The 12,630-nt window shown below is 48.6% G+C and overlaps 1 protein-coding gene across 2 annotated transcripts in view; it reads left to right on the top strand.

The window, feature by feature from the left end:
* Nucleotides 1-12,630, top strand: part of FLNB (filamin B) — a 165,088-nt gene that overhangs the window by 114,375 nt on the left and 38,083 nt on the right. For both annotated transcript variants that reach the window (XM_023200844.2, XM_023200852.2), the window contains exons 20-26: nt 1,271-1,533; nt 3,109-3,706; nt 4,347-4,520; nt 5,607-5,769; nt 6,572-6,732; nt 10,311-10,478; nt 12,382-12,505. In XM_023200844.2, the coding sequence (XP_023056612.2) occupies nt 1,271-1,533; nt 3,109-3,706; nt 4,347-4,520; nt 5,607-5,769; nt 6,572-6,732; nt 10,311-10,478; nt 12,382-12,505 (1,651 nt within the window). The remainder of the gene's footprint in view (nt 1-1,270; nt 1,534-3,108; nt 3,707-4,346; nt 4,521-5,606; nt 5,770-6,571; nt 6,733-10,310; nt 10,479-12,381; nt 12,506-12,630) is intronic.

The following is a 12,630-nucleotide window of genomic DNA, read 5'->3' as shown; positions in this document are numbered from 1 at the left end:
CTGAGTGGCCCCAGACTGCATGCCCCTCTGGGCTCACATTCACCTGGTTTCAGGCTTACTGAGGCAGGGCTGAGTGCATACCGCCAGGACGGGGCCTCCTGTATTCACCTGTGAGGGTTTCTCCAGGGTACCACTGGCAGTGCCATCAGTGAGCATCTTCCTTCACTTGTGACCCAAGCGCACAAGTTGCAACCAAGGCCGGCTCCCAGTTGCGGAGATCCGAAGTGAGAGCTCGCTGTTGGCTTTTGTAGCTGGGGCAGCCAGCTCTGAGTGTGTGAACGTTTGCTGCCCAACCCCGTCATGTCTCCCCTTGTCACTCCTTTTCCCAAGACATGAGAGCTTTGACTCCAGAACAGGAAAAGCATGGTGCCAATTAGGAAAGCCACTTTTCCGGTGGGAAGTGGCGACCCGAGACCTCCTTACTTATGGTTTGACAGTGTCCATCTTGCCAGGCCCTGTGTTGCTTCAGAGTCAAGGTTCTCTGAGTTGTGGCGGGGGCCCTGTGTTCTCAGTGCTTTTGTGTTGGGTAAAGTCCTTTCCCTGCTTTTTTCTAATCTAACACTTGGGCTTCCTGCAGCCCTGCTTTGCAGAGACCTTTTGGAAACCATCACTGTACAGTTAGTTCTCAGGACTTGCTTCAATCACCTCGCATTTGGCAGCTCTGTGACTTCTGCTCTATCGAGGGGGAAGGGTGCCTGTAAGATGGAGTTGGCTGCCAAGAATTAGTAAATAAAACATTGACTTATGAGGGTGTTTGGATATAAAGCTAACACCAAAAGTAAGTAAATAAGAGAAGACGGTGTCAGATTACAACTTTCTGGTCAGCAAAGATTGTGGGGTCAGGTAAATTTCACTTTAAGTCCCAGTTGGGAGGCTGCTGCATATGTCACCCTGGACAAGTTACTTAACCTCTCTGAGCATCAGTTTCCCCATCTGTGAAAGCCATTGGTTAATAATCAATACCCCGTAGGATTGTGGTGAAAATTAAGACAATACCCTCTTTGTGCTTGACATATAAAATGCATTCAGTAAATGATGGCCATTATTGCTGTCATCACTAATGGATGATTGTGCCTTCACTGGTTGTTACTGAGGCTGAGATGCTGATGATACTTACTCAGCTTTGCTGCTTGTCCTCTGCAGCAGCTGTGGCTTATGGTAGAGGCTGAGATAAGTCTCCGTGTCCAAAGAACCATTGCTTCTGTGCTCTGGATTGTTCCTGCTGCTGAAAACGGTCAGCTCTTCACCTCGGCTTGTGTTTCTTTTCCAGGGGTGGAAGTTGGGAAGGATCAGGAGTTCACTGTTGATACCAGGGGGGCAGGAGGCCAGGGGAAGCTGGACGTGACAATCCTCAGCCCCTCTCGGAAGGTTGTGCCATGCCTAGTGACACCTGTGACAGGCCGGGAGAGCAGCACGGCCAAGTTCATCCCTCGGGAGGAGGGGCTGTATGCCGTAGACGTGACCTACGATGGACACCCTGTGCCCGGGAGCCCTTACACAGTGGAGGCCTCGCTGCCACCAGATCCCACCAAGGTCAGCCTTTGCTTTCGTCCCAGAACTTGCCTCATTGTTGTCAAACATGACACCGTAGTCCTTCTCTGGTTCTTCCTGGCAAAGACCTTCTGAAAATTGTTTTGTGATGAAAGTCAGCACAATTCACTGTGAAAGGTCCGCTGGGTAGGTTGGTAACAACCCTGCTCCTCCTCTTGCTCTCTGACTATAAGACTTTGGTGAGGGGCTCCCTGTCCCAGAGTCTTCTTTCTTCGCTTGTTAGCATAATCACAGTCCTCACTACAAAGCCAGCCTGTAAGGGGTAGGTAAGTTAGCAAATGTGGAGGCCTCTGCCCAGCACCCACCTCACAGACGGAACTCACCCTATAGAAGCTAGAATCGTGTAATATAAACATACGTTATTCTGGCCAGGTGCAGTGGCTCATGCCTGTAATCCCAGCACTTTGGGAGGCCGAGGCGGGCGGATCACGAGGTCAGGAGATCGAGACCATCCTGGCTAGCACAGTGAAATCCTGTCTCCACTAAAAATACAAAAAATTAGCCAGACGTGGTGGTGGGCACCTGTAGTCCCAGCTACTCGGGAGGCTTAGGCAGGAGAATGGCATGAACCTGGGAGGCAGAGCTTGCAGTGAGCCGAGATCGCCCCACTGCGTTCCAGCCTGGGCGACGGAGCGAGACTCCATCTCGGAAAACAACAACAACAAAAAATACAGTATTCATGGCTGGGCACGGTGGTTCACACCTGTAATCACTATACTTTGGGAGGCCAAGGTGGATGGATCACTTGAGGTCAGGAGTTTGAGACCAACCTGGCCAACATGGTGAAACCCCATCTCTACCAAAAATACAAAGATTAGCTGGGCATGGTGGTGCACACCTGTAATCCCAGCTACTCGGGAGGCTGAGGTGGGATAATCGCTTGAACCTGGGAGGCAGAGGTTGCAGTGGGCTGAGATCGTGCCACCGCACTCCAGCCTGAGCGACAGAGTGAGAATCCGTCCCCTCCAAAATAAAAGTTCATTGTCATTTGTTCATAGTAACCCTGACTCGGGGTTTTGGAAGATTTCCAGTGGTCTCAATGGTATGAATCCTATGAAGGTGTCTTATTTGTTGAATTAGAGGTGAAAGCCTCATTCCTCACTCTTTTTTAGAAACAATTTAGTTTTTTTATTACACAGAATTTGTTGAGCAAAGTGCGACAGCCCAAGCCAGCCACAGCCAACTCCACAAGAGCCCTTCCGTGAGCCCTCAAGCTGGGATCCTGCGTATGTTTGTTGGAATGGACATTAGGTCTCCAAGTCCAGGCCTCTGATTTAGAAGGGTCAGGTGTGGTAGGAGAGAGGAGAGTCTTGGAGGGACTGCTCCAGGGGGTCACACCTCTCTCGTGCCTTTTTGCTGGTGATCGAGTTCTGAGGCATTTGCTGCATTGACTGTTGTGGCTCTAACTCATGTGTGTGTGTGTGACACATGAAGCCCCAAGAGAAGGGCTGCCTGGCTAAGATGCACTTCCATGCTGATTACATGTGTGGGTGTTGAAAGCAGTGCTGGCTGAGCAGCGATCCCAGTGCAGTGTGACTTTATTCTTTGCTCAAATAGGTGAAGGCGCATGGTCCTGGCCTCGAAGGTGGTCTTGTGGGCAAGCCTGCTGAGTTCACCATCGATACCAAAGGAGCTGGTACCGGAGGTCTGGGCTTAACAGTGGAAGGTCCGTGCGAGGCCAAAATCGAGTGCTCTGACAATGGTGACGGGACCTGCTCAGTCTCTTACCTTCCTACAAAACCCGGGGAGTATTTCGTCAACATCCTCTTTGAGGAAGTCCACATACCTGGGTCTCCCTTCAAAGCCGAAATTGAAATGCCCTTTGACCCCTCTAAAGTTGTGGCATCGGGGCCAGGTCTGGAGCATGGGAAGGTGGGTGAAGCTGGGCTCCTTAGCGTTGACTGTTCAGAAGCGGGACCAGGGGCCCTGGGCCTGGAAGCTGTCTCGGACTCGGGAGCAAAAGCCGAAGTCAGTATTCAGAACAACAAAGACGGCACCTACGCGGTGACCTACGTGCCCCTGACGGCCGGCATGTACACATTGACCATGAAGTATGGTGGTGAACTCGTGCCACACTTCCCCGCCCGGGTCAAGGTGGAGCCTGCCGTGGACACCAGCAGGATCAAAGTCTTTGGACCAGGGATAGAAGGGAAAGGTGGGTTTTATTTAAAAAAAAAAAAAAAAGGCAAACTGGGACTTAAGGGTTACCTGAAACTTGGAGCTGCAAACTCAGCCACCTGCAGGAGCCAGGTGACCTATAAGGCGGTGTTCACCTGTTCCCTCTGCCTCAGGGAGTGGTTGGGGGTCCCTGGTGAAGGTTGAGCACATTGCATTTCTGGGGACCGTGCTAGCTGACCCCTGATTTCTGTTTCTCCATGGGGAACAGGACCTAGCATTGTCAGCAGAATCTCTAGTTTTTCTGGCAAAGCCAGAAATCTTGATTTTTCTCTGGAAACTCAACATACAACATGTTGGCATTTAATTGGAAAAGAGTTTAAAATGTGGTGTTGGCTAACACCTGCATGCCACACGGCAGGTTTGTCTTCAACCTTTAACCTGTCCTAGAGCCCTCAGTGTGAACAGTCATGTTGTCACTTAGCCATGGCTACTCTGGAAGGGACTTCTTTTGGGAGAGAGTGGGTTAATATTCTTGATTTCAGAGGTAGAAAAACCAGTTTTCCACTGTTACTGAAATTAGACTTCATGTGTCCTGAAGTGCCAAGAACCTTGGTTCTGGGGTTTACTCTTGGGTCTGGGGTACTGGTGGCAGTGTTAGCTGTGTGCTTGCTCTGCAGATGTGTTCCGGGAAGCCACCACCGACTTTACGGTTGACTCTCGGCCGCTGACCCAGGTTGGGGGTGACCACATCAAGGCCCACATTGCCAACCCCTCAGGGGCCTCCACCGAGTGCTTTGTCACAGACAATGCTGATGGGACCTACGAGGTGGAATACACACCCTTTGAGAAAGGTGAGTCACCCTGTCCTCGGACTGGACCCTTGTTCAGAGTTGTCCTTGGTCAGTTCCTCCTGGTGGCTGGTACTGACACCTGCCCCATGTGCTAGGCCTGTCTTAGCAGGGCCACATGCAGAGTGACAGAGTGGAAGTCAGCCTCCGCAGCAGTCACCTACCCACTCAGTGCCTGGCTTGCTGGCCTTGTGTAATAGGTGGGCTGGGTTTAGCCTCAGTCTTACCTCATCAGGTTATGGGGTAATGCCATGATGTTGCTCGTTTGTGCCGTTTTTCTTTGCGTGTGAATTTCTTCCTCCTTGAATATTAGGAATTATAAAAAATTTCAATAAATGGAAAAGCATAAAGAAAAAAATAAAAGTGCCATATATATCTCCACTACCTGGAGATCGGCAGCCTGCAATATTGTGGCATAGATGTTTTTAATCTTCTTGTAGATGTGTGTTTCTTCTGTTTCGTGGGTTTTGCTTTTTCTTTTGGTTAATGGCTGGATGGTGTTTTCCCAAATGAGGGTAGTCTGTTTAGGATAACTGACTTGAAGTTGGAGTGGAGTGGCTTATGTGACTGCAGATAGACGGTTTGTATTATTTAAAAGTCAGATCATACCTACATTACTGTGGGTTTGTTTTCTTTTGTTTTTTTTGAAACAGGATCTCACTCTATCGCCCAGGCTGGAGTGCAGTGGTGCAATCACAGCTCACTGCAGCCTTGACCTCTTGGGCTCAAATGATCCTCCTGCCTCAGTCCCCTGAGTGGCTGGAACTGCAGGTGTGCACCACCACACTCAGCTAATTTTTGTATTTTTTGTAGAGATGGGGTCTTGCCATGTTGCTCAGGCTGGCCTTGCAACTTGGCCTTGAATCCTGGACTCAAGCGATCTACCCACTTCGGCCTCCCAAAGTGCTGGGATTATAGGTGTGAGCCACTGCCCCTAGCCACATTACTGTGTTTTTAACCCCCTTTTCCAAATAACATAGTATAGCATGCAGACTTGAATGCTAGATAAAACTCTGAAGTAGAGAATCATTTTTTCACAAGTAGGGGATTTATATGCAAATATGTGTTTCTGTTTGTTGTTTTGAACAGGTCTCCATGTAGTGGAGGTGACATATGATGATGTGCCTATCCCAAACAGTCCCTTCAAGGTGGCTGTCACTGAAGGCTGCCAACCATCTAGGGTGCAAGCCCAAGGACCTGGATTGAAAGAGGCCTTCACCAACAAGCCCAATGTCTTCACTGTGGTTACCAGGTGGGCAAGGCCCTACATTTGGTGTCTTGAATCTCACTTTTATGGCTAGATTCTACATATGTGTCATAGTTTCCTAACTTTTGATAAGATGCATTTTTATTTTTATAATGTATATTTCCTTCTGTAGAGATGTTACATAGAAGGACCAAGCATACCTAAAAAACATACCAAAGCACTAGATAATGGTCATGAAACTATTTAGCAAACTGGAACTGAACCAAGCTCTGTAACTTCATAATGTAAAAATTTGTAGCCAACCTTGTAAGTATTTTTATTAAAGTTGGTTGCAAGGCATATGCCTGTGTTGTACTTGCAGTCCTAGCCAGTGCAATTAGATAAGAAAAATAGGCTGGGCATGGTGGCTCACACCTGTAATCCCAGCCCTTGAGGAGGCCCAGATGGGATGATTGCTTGAGGCCAGGAGTTTGAGTCTAGCCTGGGCTTGCTAGTACACGCCTGTAATCCCAACTACTACTTGGGAGGCTGAGGCATGCAAATTGCTTGAACCGGAGAGACATAGGTTGCAGTGAGTCGAGACCGCGCCACTGCACACCAGCCTGGGCAATGGAGTGAGACTCTGCCTCAAAAAAAAGAAAAATCAATGAAACATAAGCATTGAAAAGGAGGGGTCAGAGTGTCTTTATATTATACTAATGTGATATTCCCTTTGTGAGAGTGTATCTTAGTAATGGAATTGGGGTGGCTACATGGAATAGTTTATAAAGGGAATTTGCATGAATTTTGGCAATAAGCAGATCAGCATAAATGGTGCACATTTCACTTTCTTTTCCATCCTTTCCAGAGGGGCAGGAATTGGTGGGCTTGGCATCACTGTTGAGGGACCATCAGAGTCAAAGATAAATTGCAGAGACAACAAGGATGGCAGCTGCAGTGCTGAGTACATTCCTTTCGCTCCGGGGGATTATGATGTTAATATCACATATGGAGGCGCCCACATCCCTGGTAAGCTATTCCTCAGAGAGGACCCCAAAGAAGAATTCATTTTGCAGGAAAATGGGTTTGATTTTGCTTATCTTTCTGAGTGGGGAAAACAATCCGATATTTGTAATAGTAGGAAAAGGAAAAAAAAAAAAAGAAAATCTCTACCTTATTTTGTGCTTGGTTCTTATATACCTTATTCATGTGTCTTGGTTTCTTTTTTTCACTGACTATACTAGTAGCTGATCAAGATATGCAGATTCAAATTCTTCTTTATAATTTCTTTTGTATTTAGTGATGTCATGTACACTCACTGTGAAACAGGGTTTCTCAACTTTGGCACTAGTTTCTCAACTTTGGCACTCACTGTGAAACAGGGTTTCTCACCTTTTGGCCAGATGATTCTTTATGGTGTGGGCTGTCCTGTGCAGTGTAGACTTTTGTCAGTATCCCTGGCCTGTACCTGCTAGATGCCCATAGCAGACTTCTTCCCCATTCTTATTTGTAGCAACCAAAAATGTCTCTATATCTTGTCAGATGTCTTAAGGGACAAAATCACTTCAGGCTGAACCACTGCTGTAAAGATTTAAACAATAAACAAATATATGACTTAAGTAGTGAAGGATCCTCCCCCATTTGTTTTGGGGGGAGGACTCTCCATAGGTTCTAGTTCTCTACTCAAATGATTGTCACCCCCACACATTTTATTAATTTATTTCAATAGCTTTTGGGGTACAAGTTGTTTGTGGTTACATGGATGGATTCTATAGTGGTGAATTCTGAGACCACCGTCCCCACCCCCATTTCTAAAAGGGCAGGTGAGTATGTGGTGTGGACACAAGACCAAGGACTGGGGCTGTTCTGGGCCACTTACTCCTCGTCTCAGGTGTGGTGTGAAGACGGCAGAGCCCCACCCCAGGACCCCAGGAGCAGGAAAAGCCTCAGCAGAGGCTTGTTCTTCTCTCTCTGGGTCACACTGAGAGGGGAAGGGCAGGCTGAGAGGCCCACTGCTGGGTTCTGGGTTGACTCTCAGACAGCTGGAGTGTCCACTGACCACACACTTTCCTGATTCCATCCCTGCTTCCCCATTACCACAGGGAAATGTGCACACACACTCACACTCACTTTCTCTCACACTGATCAGAAAGTATTGACATTCAACTCAGATTGATTCTACCTAGATACTCATTTAAGCCTCAAGTCATTTAAAACAACATGTTTCTCCTCAAACTTGTGCTTGTGGCTCATTCAATATAGATTTTAAAAATTCCCATAATCACTAGTCTAGGAGATTTCAGCTGTGGGCAAGACAAAGTTCCTGCCCTCAGGGAGCTTACTGTCTCGGACTTATACAACTAAAACTTGTGATCACGACTGCTATGAAGAACGAGAATGGGGCTCGGTGACAGAATTCAGAGCTACGGGCTCCTTTTGGAGTTTTGTAACACTTGCATTAGGAGAGAGTTGGGCACAGGGAATGAGTAGAAGGCTGCTCCCAGGAGGGGTGATGTGGTGGCTCCAACCTGGCAGGCAACAGTGGAGATGAACATCTCCTGGTTTTTGTGGCAACGAAACTTTTTGACTATGGGGAAAGGCTGGGGAATGCCACCGGCTTCCGAATCCCCCTTACAGAAAGGGGTCAGAGTTTGTCCCCTGTGGCCCACCTGTGAGCTTAAAGCAAATGGCCATCTTTGAGCATAACAACAGAAAAACATTCATTTGTGGTTTTCCCATCAGGTGTGGATGGTGCCTTTTTATGTTTCAGGCTCTCTGTTGCCTCCCAGAGACAGCCAAATGCCAGCTTTTCCAGAACCCCAGAACTTTCCTAGGTGGAAACATTTAGTGAAGTGTTGGTTGGTTTTCTTAGCGTCAGGCTTCTTAGCTAAGGCAACCCATGGGGGTACTGCCATGAAACAGTTGGCGACCTGCCAGCTTCTAATTTCTGGGTGCTTAAATATTAGCCCAGTTTTTCCTGGCCTGGTTAAAAACCCGGAGTGGAGTTACTTTTAACAACGTGTCCTGTCTTACCCATAATGGCATGTTGATTTCCTCTGGTAGGCCAGCTGTGGTCAGTTGGTGGCGGCTGCCTAGACCACTGGATTGACTGGGGTTCAGAGTGCATGAGGAAGAAGGGCTGGCATAAGGGAATGGTGACGTGTGTCTGGGCATGGAACAAGGGAGTGGCGGATAATGCTTGGGGTCTGCCATCTTGGACAGTTTATCTTACCCGGGTTTGTTGATTCTTGGCTACTCTCATGCTGAGTTCAGACAACTTCTAGTGGAGGCTCTGACTTAAAGATTGGTCTCAGAGGTAGTCCCTTGCCGTCAGCTGTTGACATTGAAATCCTCAACTGTCACTCTCTAAAGTAAAGCCCCCTTTTGTTCCTCTCACCCCAGTGTGGAGTCCTGTGCTCGTTTGCCAGGGCCAGCCATTTATTTCACGTAGCTAAAGACCTGGATGCCGTTGAAACCCATCTGCTGTTAGAAAGCCGGAGACTCAGTTCTTTGTGTGTCTTGGCTATCTACCGTCTCTACTTCTACAAAGTATAAACTCTCTGAGATGCAAATGACTGCCTCAGCTTTCATGGCAGTCATTCACTTTGCCAGATACCATGGGGAGCACCAGGACTCCCGTGCAAGGCAAGAGGTGCATGTGGCCCCTTGACGATTGGCGTGGTAGCCTGAGGCATGCTGCAGGTACCCTGGATGGGGAGGTCCCCCCTCCACAGAGGAGTCCATGAGCGTCCGTGGCCCAGCCCTTGTTTCTCTGTTTAGCACTTCTCTAGCAAATCGCTATCTCCTTTCCTCGACTCCTCTGTGCTTCATCTTTAAAACAGACACCCACAAGGAGTCAGAGGCCCTCAGGGTCCCCCGTGGAGTCAGCCATGCAGCAGGAACTCAGCTTACACTCAGGAAGTCAGTGAGGCTTCACCAGGTAGCTGGGTGACTGAGAAGGCCGAATGTGGTCAGAAGGTGCCAGCTGCATTGGAGGGAGAGGAGTCTGGGGGACACCTGGGAGCCATTTGTGGGAGACAGGACTGGATGTGGGCTGCAGGGCCTGCCCATCTCTCTCCATTCTGTTCTTCCACCACTCAGCTTCCTCCTTCAGTTTCTCCAGCAGCCTGTCTCCTCCCTTGCCTCTGGGCTCCTGCATGTGTTGAGGCCTCTCTGAAGCTTCTCTCCATCTGCTCCCTCTTGTGCCTCAACTGAGATGTTACTGGAAAGCTTTCTCTGGTCTTACGCAGACCAGGTTGATTGCCTACTGAGTGCTCCACCTTCCACACCCCCAATACGTTATGTAGGATGTTAGAGTGACTTGCTTGCTTCATCCTTCTCCTGCATTGTGCATTCCTGGGGTGGGGGGGCGGTTGTTAACCACTCAGGATCCAGCACCTGGCACAACATCTGCACGTAGTAGGTGCTCTGTGAGAATGGTTGACAACAATGAGTGGGCACATAAGCAGTGCACACAGTGAGGCAGGAGGAACTGACCGAGGCCTGCGTGGCCGAGGTCCCAGGGGAGCAGCAGTGCCATTCTGGGTGTGCACAAGGTAGTCTCCAGTTCCCAGCTTGTGCTCAGAATCCCATGACCTCTCTTCCAGGCAGCCCCTTCAGGGTTCCTGTGAAGGATGTTGTGGACCCCAGCAAGGTCAAGATTGCCGGCCCTGGGCTGGGCTCAGGCGTCCGAGCCCGTGTCCTGCAGTCCTTCACAGTGGACAGCAGCAAGGCTGGCCTGGCTCCGCTGGAAGTGAGGGTCCTGGGCCCACGAGGTAAGTATGCACCCTGCTTTCCTGCAGACATTCATCTGCCCCAGGCAGGGGCAGCTGTGACCCAGAGCAGATGCTTTGCTTTTGAGTTTGCTCATGAGCTTAAAATTAAATTTAAAAAAATTACTTTATTGTTTCATGTTCTATTTAAACAGTAGAAATTCCTGCTTACAAGTAAGCAGGCTTGTTATTTCTCCAGTGATCTGTCCTCCCATTTAATAATACGGCTATCAGTTTCTTAGATGAAGCAGCAGTATTTGGGCTCTCATATGTAATATGGTGGTGACTGTTTCATTATGTGTAAGCATTTGTGAGGGGGCGGGTTGGTCTGGATGCGGCAGTTGGTGGGGTTTGGAGGTGATAACTCACTGAGATACCTTGGTGTCCATGTGGTACATACCAGAACCTCTGGGAATGCCAGGTACATGATGCACGTGATACGTGGCTTTGTCATTGTCTCAATTCCCCAGAGAGAGAGGGTGTCTTGGGAAATGGGCTTTGTTGGCAATTTGGCCTGCCCTGTTGGCAGCCTGGAACTTGGGTTTGGTAAGGCTAGCGGGCCATATGGGGACAAAGCCCTGAAGGGCATTGGAACTTGCCTTTTTTGGTAAGTGACCATGTTTCCTCCTTCAGCACTTAAAACTGCCTTTCTCCTGCATAGAGGACAGTGTGCCTAATTTCTTACATAATCTGGATTTTCCTCCCCAGTGATATATTCTTGGATTCACAGAAGTGGCAAATGGGGATTTCCCTCTTTAAAGAGGAACCTTCTCCTTCATGGAGTTCAGCGGGAGGTTATGTCCTTTGAAGCTCAGGGCAGAAGTGGTTTGGGGCAAATGAGGTCATGGGGCTGGGATCAGATTCTGTGAAGTTACAGAGCTTCAGGACCTGCATGTGTTTGTGTGCATGTATGTGTCCCTGTGTATGTGTGAATGAAAGAGGGAGAAAAAAAGAAAGAAAGAGAAGATTTACTTAGATGTCTGCCTCCATTATGAAGGACTCTCAAGTAACAGCCTTTTGATTTTAGCTGATGGCACAGATTCCCAGTCATGGCGCAGCCCCTTGAAAGCCCTTTCAGAGTTCTTTAAAGGTGACCCGAAGGGTGACTTTAATGAGACAGGTTTGCATTTTCCCATGGCTGCTGAATTATGTAACCCAAAAGCTTCTTGCTGGCCTCACTTCTAAAATTGGCTTACACCTGCCTCATCTGCTTTGCTTAATGAGCATGCCATGCTTTGATTAACCTACCCTGGAGTTGGCCCATCCTTGACTCTCACGTTGGAAACGGATCTGGACTCTGCAACCCAGTGCATGCCTTGATGATGTTTTAGCGTAATCTTCAACATCTCCACAGGCTTCATCTTGAGGGTCCCCTTGCCCCATAAGATTGGCACCATCACCTGCCCTGCACCTATGCCCCAGCATGCTGGTACCACAGTGTTCTTTACTCAAAGGTGGCCACAAGTCTTGACTAGCCAGCCCATTGGTTAATTTTTGCTCTTCACAGTTCTGGACTCTTTGGCAGTGTCTCAGCTGTAGAGTAAAATTGCCACATCCTAAGCATGCCTAACCAGCTTGAAAGGTTATAGTGTGTCTTCAACATGCATCATCCACATACACCCTCCAGCAGCAAGCACAGGCAGTCTCCTTAATTATACTCTGGGGCAGACTGAGTGTATTTTAGCCAACAGAAAGCTAAAGGTGTCTCTTGGGGTCATTTCTGCAACCATGAATTGGGGTTCCTATGATTTTTTCAGGCCTGTGATTATGGTTGCTTGCCTTTAGGTTACTCATCAGTGGAAACCAATAGCTCTTAGGGATGGATGTGATCCTATTCCAAACTTAGCCAAGGGTGAAGTAAAGGTGAAGTCAGGCTCCTCCTTAAACCTCTCATCTCTGTCCTCAGGCCTGGTGGAGCCAGTGAACGTGGTGGACAATGGGGATGGCACACACACAGTAACCTACACCCCATCTCAGGAGGGACCTTATATGGTCTCAGTTAAATATGCTGATGAAGAGATTCCTCGCAGGTAAGCTCCATCCATCCACCCATCCATTCCTCCATCAGTCTATCTGTCCACCCATGCATTCCTCCATCATTCCATACACCCATCCGTTCCTCCATCAGTCCATCCATCCACCCATCCATTCCTCC

The sequence above is a fragment of the Piliocolobus tephrosceles genome, chromosome 2, assembly GCF_002776525.5.
Source record: "Piliocolobus tephrosceles isolate RC106 chromosome 2, ASM277652v3, whole genome shotgun sequence".
NCBI classification, from domain to species: Eukaryota; Metazoa; Chordata; class Mammalia; order Primates; family Cercopithecidae; genus Piliocolobus; species Piliocolobus tephrosceles.
This window is presented reverse-complemented; position numbering and strand designations above follow the sequence as displayed.